At 48.5% G+C, this 15,924-nt stretch overlaps 1 protein-coding gene across 1 annotated transcript in view; it reads right to left on the reverse strand.

Annotated features, from left to right (window-relative positions):
* Positions 1-6: 6 nt before the first annotated feature.
* Positions 7-15,924, reverse strand: part of MCU (mitochondrial calcium uniporter) — a 345,012-nt gene continuing 329,094 nt past the window's right edge. The window contains exons 4-7 of the mRNA XM_075684555.1: positions 12,158-12,328; positions 5,567-5,671; positions 4,590-4,954; positions 7-4,401 (exon numbers count right to left, since the gene is read on the reverse strand). Of these exons, the coding sequence (XP_075540670.1) occupies positions 4,177-4,401; positions 4,590-4,954; positions 5,567-5,671; positions 12,158-12,328 (866 nt within the window). The 3' untranslated portion in view covers positions 7-4,176. The remainder of the gene's footprint in view (positions 4,402-4,589; positions 4,955-5,566; positions 5,672-12,157; positions 12,329-15,924) is intronic.

Below are 15,924 nucleotides of genomic sequence, written 5' to 3' on the forward strand. Positions count from 1 at the left end.
GCGTGTTGGTGCATCTTGAAGCGGCGGCGCGACGGGACGGGGACACAACACGACTAGCGCCGACAGCCAACAAAACTTCATCGTAAAAAAAGAAAAAGACACTAGTCCTATATGTCTTCTTTTCGACATTACTTAAATGGCTGGTGCTTCTTTCCAATAAAGTTTTAGTTGGCTGTCAGCGCCAGTCTCGTTGTGTATGCTTCTGTCCTAGTCGCAGCGCGCAGCTTCAATATATCGTCAAGCTTTATTTCGGCAGCTAACCTGACATCCCAAGTTGCGATACAAGTATTATTTATTTCTCCTCCATGAAGCGGATAGGTCAGCACACCTTTGAAGGAGGCTACAGACGTGACAGTTGTCACGAGGCTAATGTACAAAATCATTACTGAGAAAGCGGGCAATGCATGTATCCTTGAAATGTTTCTACTGTGCCTCCAACATAAAAAAAAATAAGCGTTTTGCTGTTGATTTCTGTTTTTAATACTGGGGGAAATCGTTTTTCTTTTTCGGGGGGCGAAATGATGAAGCACGTTTCCAAACCCAAACAGAAAGGACTATGAGCTCCCTTATAGCATAAACGTTGTACGATAAAATGGGGTAGCACAAATTGTGAAGATACAACGGGCAACTAACGACGAACCGAATGTATAGAAAAGACAGCCTCCGCAGGTACCCCGTGCGCTTCGAAACGGAGGACAAACTCTAGCCTTGGTAGCTCTTTTGTGGATCACTGACCCTTGCCAACGCGTCGATGTCTTAAAGGGACACTAAGAAAGATAAACACTAAATAAGTTTATACTGGTGTAGTGTTCTTTCAAAACCCCACGTTCGTTAATTTAGTGGTAAAAGGTTCAGTACTACGGGGGAAAAAAAAAGGCTCATACTTTCGTATTTCTTTTATTTCACAACAAAACCGCACCGCCGGTATGCGTAAGTGTGACGACGCAAATTTAAGAGCCCCCTACACATATTTTCGCCATTGTGGCGCAGGACCCTTTCGGTGTCGCTGACGTTAGATAGGAATGCGAAGAATAATCCGACAGGGCATTTGCCTATCAGCGTCATTTTCTCCCTTCTGCATAACGAAAAATAAACCATTGCGTTCGTTTTAAAACATCCGAGCAAAAAAAAAATAAAAAATAAAGCCCGACGCTGGACGTGCATCACGTCACTTCAAAAAAAAAAAAAAAAAAGGAATTGACACTGACGAGGTAAAAATGTCCTCAGAACTTCTTAAGTTCAGTCTTTACCTTCTACAGAATATAGTCCATTTTTACCGGTAAAAAAGCTTAAAGAAGCCTGAGGAGATGGCGTCAAAGTTCGTGACGTCACGGCGAACTAGAGCGCGAACTCGAATGGGGCGTCGCCACCTGTCGTCCACTCTTATAATATATATATATATATATATATATATATATATATATATATATATATACCGCATTAACTAGGATTCAAACGTATCGCGGCGTTCAGCGCTCCTGTCTCTTAACGGCCGCAAATGAAAAGAACAAAGAGATCAACTGAACCATGCTTCACTCTGAATCAATGCCTTGAAGGTCCACAGTTCGGAAAATTCGCATAAATATAATGAACAGCAACATTAACCAGTCCCCATAACCTACCGGAAAACCAAGGGAGGCCTCGGAAGACGTTCAGCTTTATGCTCGAATGCCCGCCCACCCTTGTAGCTCCCGCGGCAAGACGACGAGTACGGATCATCACATCCTTCAGCCACTTCGCACAGAGCAAGATAGGTAGCTTCAGTCAGACGCTCGAAGAGTAGCAATGCCCGCAGTAAAGATCAGTTGTATGCATCGTTTGTGAGGTAAACCCTTTTTAATGTCGAGAACGCCGAGAGAAAAAGTAAGTAAAACAAAAATATTTTGCAGAGTGCCTTAGCACATACACTACGTCGTATGTATTATGGGACAATTTCTCAAACTTTCAGATATTCGTTGTTGATATAAAAACAGAAAACAGTAAAAAGAAAAAAAAATATGAAACGTTGCTTTTCTCAATAATCTCACAACCCTTGACAAACAGCGACATTTGTGCAAATCATGAAAGCCCACCACGGAGAAGTATCTTTCTCATCGCTTATCAAATCTGCCCCCCCCCCCCCGCCACCGAAACAACACAAAATCACACAGTTCACGTAGAGCAAGTCTCGAGAGGCAGTGATCACTTCGTCGTCGAGCTGCGTGCAGCCCGAGAACATGTAAATACAGACTTGACAATAAAAAGCGTCGCTCATGCACTTTCACTGTGCACAAGGTCGACGACGAGAAAACAAATAAAAACACTCGAAGAACGACAAATCCATTAACACCCTCGTGATAATCAAAGCAGCACGATACGTCGAATTGATTAGAAAGGTTGCACGAATAAGTGCGAGCGGTGAAATCCCAAATCCATATTTTGTTTTTTCTCCCGCCAACGGGACTCGCATAGTGCCCGTCGGCCCATTTACTCTTGCCGACAACTGTAGCTACATATCAGGAGTTATATGCACCTTGCATTCATCGATTAGTTCAGAACACAACCGCTTATGGGGCGCGTATACGGTCGTGTCCTGCTTGCGCTCGTATATAGCGGTACACTTTTTTTTTTGCTCTCACGCTGGGCTTCGGTTTCTTGTTAAGTACGAGAATCGGGGGGTTACACTAGTCTATACGGGATGCTGTAGAGGCAACGCCACCCGCATAAGCCATGTTACTCGCACGCCGGCTCGAAACCGCGCGCGCGCGCGCGCACAAAGCACTGCGCGCCCGAACTGTAGCGGAACGCTAATCAGCTGGAGCGACATTGTCGTCTGTCGCGGCACTTAAGCCTGCAATACGAAGCGCTTCAGTATTGAATCACTCAAACGCGGCTGTTCGTGAAGCACGTCAGCCGGGGCGGGTCGCCGACGCCGCGACTGATTTCCTCCTACACATGCTTCGGAAAGAGAGACTGAGCGGAACGCGACTGGTTTTCGACACCCTGCGGCAGTGTTTCAGGTTTCATTTTTTTTTTTAACACACGCCCACACACGAAGCCACCCACACGCAGATGTGGCATTTTGGCACGAACACACAGGCTTGGTTTGCACGCCGGGGGCCTGGATGCCTTCAGGACACCCTTACGACAATACACTCGGGAAGCCTTTTTCACTCGAGCTCGCTGGTCATCGTTATATAATAGCAGAAAAAAAAAAAAACGAAACTAGACAGACCTTGTAGTGCTAGCGCAATGCTATATACGCGCTCCGGGCGCTGCCGATTGCCGAAAAACGGAGCGTGTGGCCCCATCGCGAAGTCGTACTTAATCCGAAACTGCCAATGGCAGGCGACCGCAGACGTCCGGAACTCGCTGCCCCTAGACGTGCACACATGCGCGACTGTATAGTGTTAGGCACTAAAGCGCGAAGGTGTTCAAAAGAGACGAAGGTTTTCTTCGCGTTACAAAGAGGGCCTAAACCGACACACATAACGTCGTCCATCTCTTGGCAACGCGCCTACGCTAGGGGCTACAGTTCTTGTCACAACCTTTTCCACTTTCCGCCAGCATTATACCAGACGCAGCCTTCACACGCGAGCGAGCGCGATGGCCTCGCGACGTTAATTACTGCAGCGGTTCAGTGAGTTTCACTCGTGACAGCGAGCTCGCCTCAGTCACACGGGAACGAGACGCTTCAAGTTTCAATTTTATACGTTATGCGCCCACGTAAGCCCCGATGATGTAGGTTAGCACAGGCGGTGGGCGGCGCCAGGCCTAAAGTGCCCGCGACCATGTCTAACCTGCTGACGTCGAGACAGGACCTACAAACAGCTTTCATTCTACCGGGCACAATGCGCGACCGCTGGACAGTCTCGCTTAGACGGGCGCAGCAGCGCAAAGATTCAATGCGCCGCAGAGTACCGCAGAGTACCCGAAAGAAAACTGCCGATCCGTTATACGAAGATCAAAAAAAAAAAAAAAAAAAAAAAGGCAGCGTGGTAAGGTCAGCAGCAACGAACTAGCCACCTCTGAGTTCGTAAAGGCGAAATAATTTTTTTTGTTTTGTTTGGTCTGGGAGCACTAGGTGAAGAGGGTGCAAGTGGTATTAGAAGGGGGGAAAATAGACAGGGGAGGAGGCGCGCGGGTGGCGATGCCTCTGATAGGCGGCAACTAGACGGCGGTCCGTCGGGCGACGAGCTAGCTGGCCTGCTGCTGCTCGTCGCCTTCCTTGCAGGGTGCGCCGAGTTCGCGCACGGGAAGGTGCTTCTGCAGGGGGTCCCTGAGGCGGCGCAGCTCTTCCTCGATCTCGGAGAGCTCATCGCGCAGGGCGTTGTAGCGGGACACGTCCATGCCTTGGCGCCGGGCGAACTTGTAGAAGGATATCAGGAACTGGCGGTCCCGCACTTCCGGAAGCACGTAGTCCTGCAGCGGCAGAGTATACAGACAGAGTATATGGTTTGCACCTAACACAGCACATGGACCTGAGGCCGCTGAGAGAGACTGCACGTGAACTGTACAGTATACGTGGCAGGCGTATACGCTTAAACGCCACGCGATCGGCATCATTTCGAGCGCAAAAAGGACGTCATCGAAGAGCGCACATGACGCACCTGGCGGGTGACGACGAAGTAGGCATACATGGCCATGGTGGTGCCGTAGGTGATGAAGTAGGTGACGGGCTCCATGATGTCCCACGAGTACTCCCACCAGGTGAGCCTGGCCAGTATGCCAAACTGGACGCCCATCAGGCCCAGTCCGAGCCACGACAGCAGCGTGGTGCGCCGCTGGGAGAGCGACATGAGCTCGCTCTTCTTGCGCTCCAGGGGGCCCAGCTGCACCTTGACGTTGTGCAGGCGGTCCAGCAGTTTGCGCTCCTGCTCCAGCTGGTGCTCGTTCACGGTCAGGCTCTCGTACAGCCGAGCCACCAGCGTCTTCAGGTCGGACAGCGTCTGTGCCTCCTCGCTGGTCAGGCGGTCTGCGACACACATCCGACATGCAGCTGGCTTATCCGGGCACCCCATACTGCAATCCCGCTTTCCCTTTCCCTGCGGGCCCTTTCTAGTAGAAATAAACAACAACAAGACCATCATCGCGACGTCAGCACGACTTTTCCAGTCGGCAAAGGCGAGCGCGCGGAATACGCGCACGCGGCGTGTGTCTCGACAGCGTTGGCCGTGCAAGATGCATGCAGCCTGTAGTACAGTATATGCACACCCAGTGAAAACGAGGCGGCGATCATTAGTTGGAGGTGGAGGGAAAAGGGCAAGTTGTGCAAGAACGCTCTCGGGAGCCTTATGCCCGCACCGCACGCTGTTGAGTCGGCACGCGAGCGTCTTCGTATTCAAGCCCCACTAGCGAAAGGAAGACCGTGTACACTGTAGATACGGCGGCGTTTCGGCTTGATGCATCAAGGGCAACATATTTGAATGCGGATGAATTGATTGCCGAAGAATATAAATGACAATTGAAAACTGATGTCCGCGAAAGTTAACAATAGCAGTGAAGGTGCCGTTTCACAACGGTCAATCATCACAATAACACAGCGCGCGCAATGGCAGACTATACTGCATGCTGCCCATATGCCCACCTATATATGGCGGCTCAACGAGGTAGACCTGGTTGTTGAGGGTTAGGATGAAGTTTTCTCGCAGGAGATGCTCGATGGATGACGTTGACGCGATACGAACGCCATCTGCAATAAAAAAAGTATAAATTTTTTTTGATAACACAAAAAATCAAATTTACACCAGTGATCTATAATTTCCATCGCCGATTTCAGTACGTTAAAGCTGTTTCACGAATGCATGACGCTACCCAGTAAGTGGCATGTGGTGTGAAACGTTTAACTGCGGGACAGGCACAAAAAGCCAAGAAAAAGAGCTTTCATAATGAGTTTCGATGCTGTTTTTGTGGCGAAATTGTAATTTTACGCGCAAATGCGAATAAACCAAGGCGTGCACGTTGCAGCGAACATTTCGTGGTCTTTGCCCTCCTTGAGTCTGAAAAAAAGAAAGCGCGCGCCTCGTGATCCCGGCGCAGAAGTTTAGCATTTTATTGTGATAGCAATTACATGCACAATCCAGACGGATTTCCGCCGTCGCCGTGATGTTTCGTATCAAGTCCAAGGCCGATAACATGGCCGCCGCGCGCCGTGTGCTCACCAATATTTCAACCGACGTTTGTGCAATCCCTCAGCTCACGCACGCGGTCGCATTCGATGAAGGCACGGGTAAATTTTGTTCAGTGTTCCGACCCTGAAGTTCATGAAGTGGCTAGGAAGCTTGGCATCAAACTTAGATTTTGAAGAACCGTGAATTCAACAGTGAATACAGGACTATTTTCCAGCAGTTTTTTTTTTTTAATCCGTAAAAGGTCGGATCCTGTGTCGGGTAACAAGTGACGCATATCGAGGTTGCCTCTCTGAGAAATCGAACAGATAAAAAAGTGCACACGCAGCACACCCATTTTGGCCTCAAAAAAAAAAAAACTCTACAAAACTTCATTTGATAATGTCTGGCATGCACTTGTACACATAAAGTGAAAGCAACTCAAGTGTCAACAAGATTTAACTCCATGCGCCTCATATTATTGTGCAACCATTTTTTTTTGTCTTTCGGTTTTTATGCCCAGGGGAAAGAGTGAGACAAAAACAGTGTTTCTTCATTAAAAAAAAAAATGGTCGTTTTCCGTGCCCTCCTCACATCAGAACTACCTGCCACATGTTCTACTTGCAGAACTGGGCGATGTTTAGAAACCATTTCGGGTTTGCTTCTGCGGCGAAAGCGTCCAGCATATACGCCCAAACTACATATGTTTTGGTAGCGCACAACGTTTTGACGTGCTCATAAAGCTGCAGATGCTACAATGCACTTCAGGAACGGATAAGGTTGGCTGATTGCTCTGGCAACCTTGAGATTCCCCACTACGTGCATACTTGTCATTAAAACTTCACTTGGGCCTAGTTGGTACATAATTCTGAACTTAAACTTACAGCGCAAGCACCTAAGCCAGACCACGAAAGGAAGATACGACACACACTGGCGCTGATTAACAACTTCTTTATTTGTTCGTCTTCGATGCATATATAAACCCTAGGCCACACAACCGCGCAGGCGCACAAATTACATTACAGAGACCTGCCAAATTATAACGTACGTAAACGTAGGAAGTCAAATTCATATGGGTGCCGGGACAAAGATGTGTCACTGATGCGATTATCGCCTTGTCTTTTTATGTGGTAGGCCTCACGTATGTGTTATTCGGCAGATCTCTGTCATGTAATCTGTGCGCCTGCGCGGTTGTGTGGCCTAGGGTTTATATATGCATAAAGAAGTTCTTAGCGCCTGTGTGTGTCGTATCTTCCTTTTGTGGTCCCTCTCAGGTGTTTGTGCTGAATACTTCAGAATACTTGTCATTGTTCAGCATAATGTAATTTTGCAACTCTAAAACATCTCTTCGACCGTTTACACGGCTGTGCACGCAGCGCGAAGCCCGCGTCCTGAACGCCGTCGAGACATTCGATAACTGTCCCGTACGCTCACTCTTGAGCAGACCGGTGGCTGACTTTTGCACAGGCCACTAAGCCACCTGTACAGCATTAGTATCCCTTTGCTCACAGGATTACGGTGCAGCATCAACCCAAAGGAAGTTCATTCAGCACACGATCAGCTCAAATTCTCGCGGTCTACAACAAAGGTGCTCGGTTTCCTTTGCTGCCATGAGATGGCGCAGCGACCTAACGCGCCGCTGCGAACGTGGACGGCTGCCACTCCGTGACGGCTGCGCCCGCCGCCCCATTCGGGGAAAAAAAGAGAAAAAGACGAACGCATGCACAGCGAGCCGCATTTCATATAGGTTTGCGCGTACGGACGAAATGGTTAGAAATGGTATGGCTGGAAATCGGTCACCGTGACAAACTAATTAAAGACGGAAACATCAGCTGACTCGGCATGTCAGCTCGGCTCTGTAGCGGGGCGACTGCAGCGCTCGACGTTTCGGTGACGGCGCTATGTCCACGCGCGCGACTCCGTGCAAATTATTAGGACATACCAGTCTTAGGGGAACGAACCTTAAACCCTACTATATATATATATATATATATATATATATATATATATATATATATATATATATATATATATATATATATATATAGCTCTGAGGAAGGCTTGTCCACTAGCCGAAAAATTTAAGTACGCCTTATTTCTAAAAAGCTCGTCGTCTCTTTCCTTCTGCATCTGTTACGACGGGTTCAGCGTGTAGAACTTTCAGGAACCACCCCTCTATATATATATATATATATATATATATATATATATATATATATATATATGGGGTTTGTTGAAAGCCATCTGTGACAGATAGAATCACTGTAGTCCTTGAGCTGAATTACTCGAAGCGGCGGGCAATACTTTATGAGAAGCGGAATTACATATTTGGCTCATTAACATTACCTACACAGGATGCACATTTTCTTTGAAAGTATCGTTAGTGCCTCAATTTATCTTTGACCTCCCTCCTAGGTTTTGCACGGCTGCTGTTTGCTGCTGTGTCGGTCGGTATCTCAGCGTACAGATGCGCGCCGAATGCCAGCAAAGTGGCGGCGCTGCCATTCTTAGACACGTGACCGTGCTGCCATTAACCGCCTTCCGGCTTCCCCCTTCCCGATAGCGGACAACGTCCCAAGTAAATCAAGAAAAAAATAACGCGGCGTTCGCTTTCAGAGTGAATTATTATTCGCCAGCAACGCAACGCTTTCAATCGAAAGCGCAAACAGAACTTTAGTGCTGGTGATAATTTACACAGGGTCTTATTTTGACTCGATGGCGGTGAGCAAGTACTCCGAGTCGGCGAGTGCGCGTCCTTCCATGAAGCGGCACTCGCGATTGCGGGCGCTTCTTTTCCTTCTGTTTTCTCGTAACAGCAGATGACCCTTACCACCTCAGTACTGTGTGATCTGTCGAGAAAACAGTTACGTGCGAGAAATCTGTCGACAACGTTCTTTCCAGTGCCATTACAACTGTAACTACCACCACTCATACTGTGAACATACAAGCAACTGATACATACATACTATACATACTATATATATACATATATAGTGCGAACGGCGCGACACCTCAATCCACGCCAGCAGGCTGCAGTCCTGGCCGGCCGCGCCCAAGAGCGTCCAGGCGAGCCTCGAACCACCGCTCGCGCTCACGAGTCACTTTCTCCTCCACTTCTTCGAATGCTGGTTCCGATGCCGGAGTTCCCATGTATATATATATATACACGTTTGAAGGTTTGTCCACTAGGCTACGCCATTATTGCATTAGCTCACCTGTCACCGAATACCCGCCACGGTGGCTTAGCGGTATATGGTGTTGCGCTGCTACCCAGGGAAAACGAAGTGATGAACGGTAGCTACAAGGTAGAGAATTCTTAAATGTAGCTAGATACGTGTGGCACTTCTCTGTACTCCTGCCATCACTATTCCTCCCACGACAAGCATCATGCATCGTCTTCGGTCTCGTGATATCGTTGCACATAGAAGACTCACGCTGTGCGCCAGCCTGATTTAAAGGTGTTTGCATTTCGACATAGCTTGTGAGCGGTGTAGTGCGTAAACATAAAGAAATCGAGCGATATAAAGGTTGTGACCCAGGGTTGCGGAAAAAAAACGAGTATTGGCATGCGAATACACGTTACGTACGTAGAATAAAAGTAAACGCAATGGTACGCGCATCTGCGGTTGGTTGTACTGCTTCTGAGTAAAATTTACCGTATCTCTATATACTTCGTACTTTCACTTGAAATAACGGATTGTAGTTAAACGAGGTACAAATGTACGCTAGTCGCTGTTTACGTCCGCTCCTAATCATAACAGAAGGTCGAATAGATGCTGGAAGAAGAGCATAAGAATGAGAGAGAAAAAAAAAAAAAGAACACCCGCGCCACTATCAGTGCATTTCCTTCTGTACTGCGACAAACAAAACAGTGCCAAGTTGCAGGGCATTTGACATTCTTGAAGAAGAAATTTTGATGTTCTTGTGAGCGCAACATTGCATATGCGTAAGTATCAGGTGAGAATTCTTCGAGACTAAATGAAAGAAAGTACTGTTTGAGAGAGGTTAAGTGTAAAAAAAACATGATAAAGCGCGCTCTGGCAGACCGTACGCACTGAATCGACAATGTAGCGGATAACACAATCCACAGTGAAGTTCGTCAACATTTGACCAAGAAAATGTTTCCTGGATACGTCTCGTAAAAAAGTTTAATGCTAGAAAAGCAAATGTGCTAAGCGCCGTTAACTCGTGTTGTTCTTTCAATTCACATAGCACGCGGTTTGATGCGGATTTTTCAGCTGCAGCTTTCGCGAAGGCGGCAGCAGGCGTCATCAACTTATCGACCGACTCGCTGTAAAATAAAAAAAAAAGAAAGGGTAAAGGAAAAAGAACTTTGCCTTAACGGTACTGCCTCAAAGAAAATTCACTTGAAGCAGGCTTATACGGGGCAGGCAGCAGAAACTTTCCCTAAGTTGGGAAATTCACGCCGATAACGTCGTCGTGTGACGTCAGAGAACTCTCGGGATGCTTTCACTCCATTTTGGTTTTGCCTTTCCCGCAGGAAAAGCGCACGAGTTGCCGCGTTGAGTTATCGCTTATTCTCGATGACAGCTCTGTTCATTAATAAACCATTAGCTAGCAACCACTGGTAGAGGGCGAACGGCGTCGCGTATACACTGTAAAATAACTTACACCCTTTTCCCCTTTTAAGGGTGCAGATTATATTACGGCGTAGAGGAACCAGTTTGTGAATTTCAAGATAGCTATAGCCCTATTTTTCTTCGCCGTTCTGTTATCTTATTGTATCGTTTGTCCCAGCGAACGTGAGCCAAGATATTGAAAGAAAAAAAATTAAGAAAACAACACGGTGCAAGTTACAATAATAAAAACTGCGGTGTTTCGCTAATCGCAGGTCTGACGTTGGAACACCGTATAGGTCTCATAACCATATATCTTGCATGCACAGTGTCTTTTTCTTTTCGTTTTCCTTATAACAGCTTGCTAACCTTAGCTGGGACACCCTATATATCAAACTTATACGCTTGCCCAAAGAGCTATTTTCTATTGCAGGAGTGTAAAATATACGGTTCTTGCTTCGCTTAATATTTTCTCCTCATAATACGAATCCTCTTGGTCGCCTGAATCCAAGAGTTAAACCTACGTTGCTTTTTATATGTGTTTGGTGCTTGTTTCGCATACAGAGATCTCTTCAGCTATGACCACGCCGCGAGTCTCCACAACGGCCGAACAAGAAAGGGTGGAAATATCAATAAAACAATCAGACGGATCGGCATTATATTGCATCCGCGCATCAAACGGCGCAGTGTGAGCGGTGATTACTAAGTAGGGCAAACGATTGCTCGCCTAATTTTTCTTTCGGTTTTAAAGAAATATCCATTTCGGCAATACCTTCTAAATCAAGCGGAGGTTCGAATTATATGCGAAATGCTCTGTCCGCTATATATTTTCGCTCCGACTGTGCACATGCATATGTGGGCTTTGGATGTCCCTTTGCAAGCAGCTGAATGGGTTCACGCGGGCGATAACTACACACAACAACGCAAATACGCGATGGCCTTGAAAGTACGGTACAGGAGAACACTCCGCGGCGGTGTACTCGATTCCCGCATTAAGGCGCCTGGTGGACTCACGAGACCGCCGGCTTGGCGCGCGGACAAGCCAGGATGTCGTTTAGGTCCTGTGCCCGAAAGGTTCAATGTGACCCTCAGTTATCGCAAAGCGTATCTGTTTCTTTCCTGTTTTTTTTTCTTCTCAGACACATACAGGGCAACAGGACTGCGTCAATAAATTACGAGTTATCATTAATTATACGAGGTCGGAAACCACCAAACATAAGTCTGCAGCCCCTCTCCCATAATTTTGCGCACCTTCACAATCGTCGGCGAACGCGTGCGTCAGCCTCAGGAACAGAATTGGGAGAGAGAGAGGAGCATAATAATTAACCGTTCATTAGAGCAGCAGCAAGAGACGGCTACGGAATCGCTCGGGCTCCTTTATCGAGCCTCAATCCGCGGCCTGCGAGCACCTCGAAGCTCGGTACGCCACGAAAGTGCGCACACGTGGCCCGCCAACCGTGGTTTGCCGACGAGTGGACGCGGGCCGACGCATACCCGTGGAGGTGACGGTGACGTGGTCGACGCCGCGGTCCTCGACGCAGATGCTGCGCACGAAGTCGCCCACCGTGCTGCCCAGCGGCCGGAGCGTGAAGCGGCACCGGTCTCGCCGGGAGGGCAGCGGCACCGTGATCTCGGGCAGGCCGTCCTTGTACACCACCGTTACCTCTGCGGGAAAGAGCGGCGCCAGTGAAGACGCTCAAACCGAGAACAAGGCGCGGAGTGCGCGAGACAGCGAGCAACAGGTTCGCTTATACGAAAAAAAAAAAAGCACCGCAAATTAAAGAAAGGTGCGTCCGCGATTTAATTAGATGGAAAAGACGTACGAATGTATACGTCGCCAGGTCTTGCTGTTATGAACTGTTTATGTTTATATTATATATATATATATATATATATATATATATATATATATATATATATATATATATATATATATATATATATATATGGGAATCATCATACCTTGCTGGTGAAGCAGCGCACTGACACGGACACAGTGAAGACACACTAGACGACACTCGCTGCTTTTCTTGTGTGCCTTCACTGTGTCCGTGTCAGTGCGCTGCTTCACCAGCAAGGTATGATTACTCACCAACTAGCCCAACTTTCCACATTATTGTATACAGGGTGTCCCAGTTAACTTGGACCAAGATTTTTAAAACACCCAAGAGTTCTAGACAAATCGTACCGACTGCATAGTAGCGGCAGTCGTATGTACTTACAGCGAGCATTTTTTTCACCACTGTTACGTTTCGCCTCCGACGTGCGATATTGGCGGCGAGGAGTTACGGAGTCGCCATCTATCGGAAGCGCCTCGCTGGCGTAGTATGAGGGATCACGCGGCGCGCTCGTCATAGGTTTTGCTGTCAGCGCTCACTGAAAACAGCACGCGCGAGCTCTCCCGGACATTTCTGTAGGTACTTTCGAAACGAGAGACGTTTTTTACTGTCTAAATAATAATCTTGGGCGAACTGAAAGCACACAACCGTCTACAGACGCTATCGCTTTACCGAATACGTACAGTGAACGCCACTGTGCGCGGTCGCCGCGATGAAGTCTCCCGAACCGGCTTCTTGCGTGAAAGGTAGGTAAACGCTGAGAGCAAACTATGTTAAATATGTTCTTATAGTGTTTGTATAACTATATGGAGCATAATAGAACGAAGCCTCAATGCAGCGATCGCGCAGATTCGTAGCGACCGACTGCGCGTCTGCACGCTTGTCCGCGCACTGTTTCGCTTTCTCCGCACGCGCGTTTTCGCACCGTGCCATGAGCTTTAGGCCGCAGAATATGAGCATTTGACAGCATACAAGCAACCATTGTTGCGTGGGCGCTGTCAGAGCTGTTCAAAAACAATTTCATTTTATCGACTTCGACGCCTACGGGGACTGTGATGTGCCGTCGCGACGATTCAATCTTTTTTTTTTCTTCTAAATTCTTTGACCTTTCCATATTATTTGTCGAGTTGCGTCGCACTGTATGTTTATCGGTGTTCTCAGCGTGCAATTTCCCGCTGCTCCTTTTTTGTAATCCAGTGCATTAATTCATAACACAAACATGACCATCTGCCATGCTTTCTTTAAATGTGCTTCTTACCGCTGCCTTTTCATTCCACTGAACTTGCCAGTATCTATAGCATCGACAAGTTCATAGACCAAACCGTCATGACATTAGTCGGGCAGCGGACTCGGGCGAGCGTCTCAGTGCGCGTTTTCAGAACATCGCAGACCGGGCGCCGTAGCAGAAATCTTCCTCGCATCTGTGCTTGCTGCATTCCCGAGTTGTAGCCGATGACTGTTTGCCGGTTTTATGTTTCGCGAGCCAAGTTTCACGAAGCTTCTTGTGCTGTGGCTACGTGCGAATAAGGCTGACACCGGCCTCCGTTACGCGCGTCCGGCCCTGCGGCACCGAGCAGTAGCCTTCCATGTTGCGCGCCTTCAAAGGCAGCCACTACCTATTGTAGTGCTTTCAAGCGTTGTAAAGGAGACACTCGAAGCGGAAAAATTTCGCCACTAAATGAGGACCGCAGCGTACGAGGGAATTTAAACTCGTTTTCAGCTCGCTTCGGCGCTCCCGAAGCAGCCGACGCGGCCGCTATGTCCACGTGATCCCTCCTAGCACGTCACGCCGACGGTGGCGCCAGCTTTTCCAGTGGTGGAGCTCGAGGCCAATAGCCGGCGCGGATGCAACGGACGCCGGGGCTTCGTTCACAGCGGCGGACATTTTGGCCAGTTTAGCGCTGTCCCAACGCCTCCTGCTAAGCGCGTCCAGGCATGTTTCAATGTCACGTGTTCTCGTGTGTTTGTGTGTGTGTGCATGTTGGTGCCCACGCTTGTCAAAGCGCGGCAGCCGGGGAGAGGAGCTCCCCAACTGTGAAGCGAGGAGGTCTGAGCGGCGCCGGCCCGGCGGATACTTGTCACAACGCGTCCGTGCGCCGCCGTCACGTGCGCCTCTTCCGAGCCGTTCCTTCTTGCCCTCGACTCCAAGAGTATAAAAGCAGCTGCCCCCGGACGCCAAGAGAGAAGCTTCGATTTATTCAGTCGAGTAACGTGGTCTCCCCTTTCTCCACTTCGGTCGACCTGACCGGCCGCTCTTTTGCGATGCTAGAATAAACAAGTTGTTCTGTTAGCAGTCGACTCATCCTTTGCCAGGACCTTCGGATGCTTCCAGCTGTGCCCCAGGTCGCCAGGCCAACGCTACCCTTGGGGCTTGCGACCCATTTGCAACAACTGGTTGCCAGCGGTGAGATCGCGACAACGGAGGCCAGCAGCGAAGATATGCGGTCGACTGTATGCTGAGCAGCACAACGACCATCCGGGAGCAGTGCAACGAGCCCTGTGTGATGACTGGGCGCCTGCAGCGGAACGACTGCGCTGAATTCTTGGCTCCGAGGTTTGGTGAGTGCGGGATTTTCTTCTTCTGAGTTTTGCCAGGCTTTTGTTAGTGTCAGAAAGAGAGCTAGTAGTTGTGGTTGACGTTGCTGCCGGGTTAGTTTGCGGCAAGACAACAGTAGGCAGTAGAGAAAGCAGCATTCAGAGCAGCCATGGATTTGAAGTCGTTGCGCAAACCGAAATTGCTGGAGCTTGCAAGAGAGTTGGGTCTGGATGTCTCAGACAAACTCAGAAAACCTGAACTGCTAAGGGCTATTCTTGAGTTAGAAGCTGAGGATGACGAGCTGTCGGAATGCCTTGAGACCATTGAGGAGAGGGAGACGGCAAAAAGACAGGAGCGCGAAATTAAAGAACAGAAAGAGAAAGATGAGCGTGAACGAAAAGAACAGAAAGAAAAAGAAGAGCGTGAACGTAAAGAACAGAAAGAGCAAGAGCAACAAGAGCGCGACCGTCAACACGCTTTGGAAATGAAGCGTCTCGAGATACAGATCGAACGCGCTCGTAATGGAAGTCAGGCACACGGTGCAGGAGAACGAGTATTGTTCAAAATGACTGACCTGATGCGGCCGTTTAAGCTTGGAGAGGACATTGGTTTGTTCCTGGTTAACTTCGAGCGAACGTGCGAGAAGCAGGGGTTCTCTCGGGAAACGTGGCCACAGCGCTTGCTCACTTTGTTACCCGGCGAGGCGGCCGACGTAGTCGCTCGCTTGAAGAGAGAGGAGGCAGAGGATTTCGACAAAGTGAAATCGAGTCTGCTAAAGAAGTACAGGCTGTCAGCGGAGGCGTTCCGTCGCAAGTTTCGGGAAAATGAGAAAGGCAAAAGTGAGTCATATACAGAGTTTGCCTACAGGCTTATGTCAAACATGCAGG

This window comes from Dermacentor variabilis, chromosome 1, assembly GCF_050947875.1.
Source record: "Dermacentor variabilis isolate Ectoservices chromosome 1, ASM5094787v1, whole genome shotgun sequence".
Taxonomy (NCBI): Eukaryota; Metazoa; Arthropoda; class Arachnida; order Ixodida; family Ixodidae; genus Dermacentor; species Dermacentor variabilis.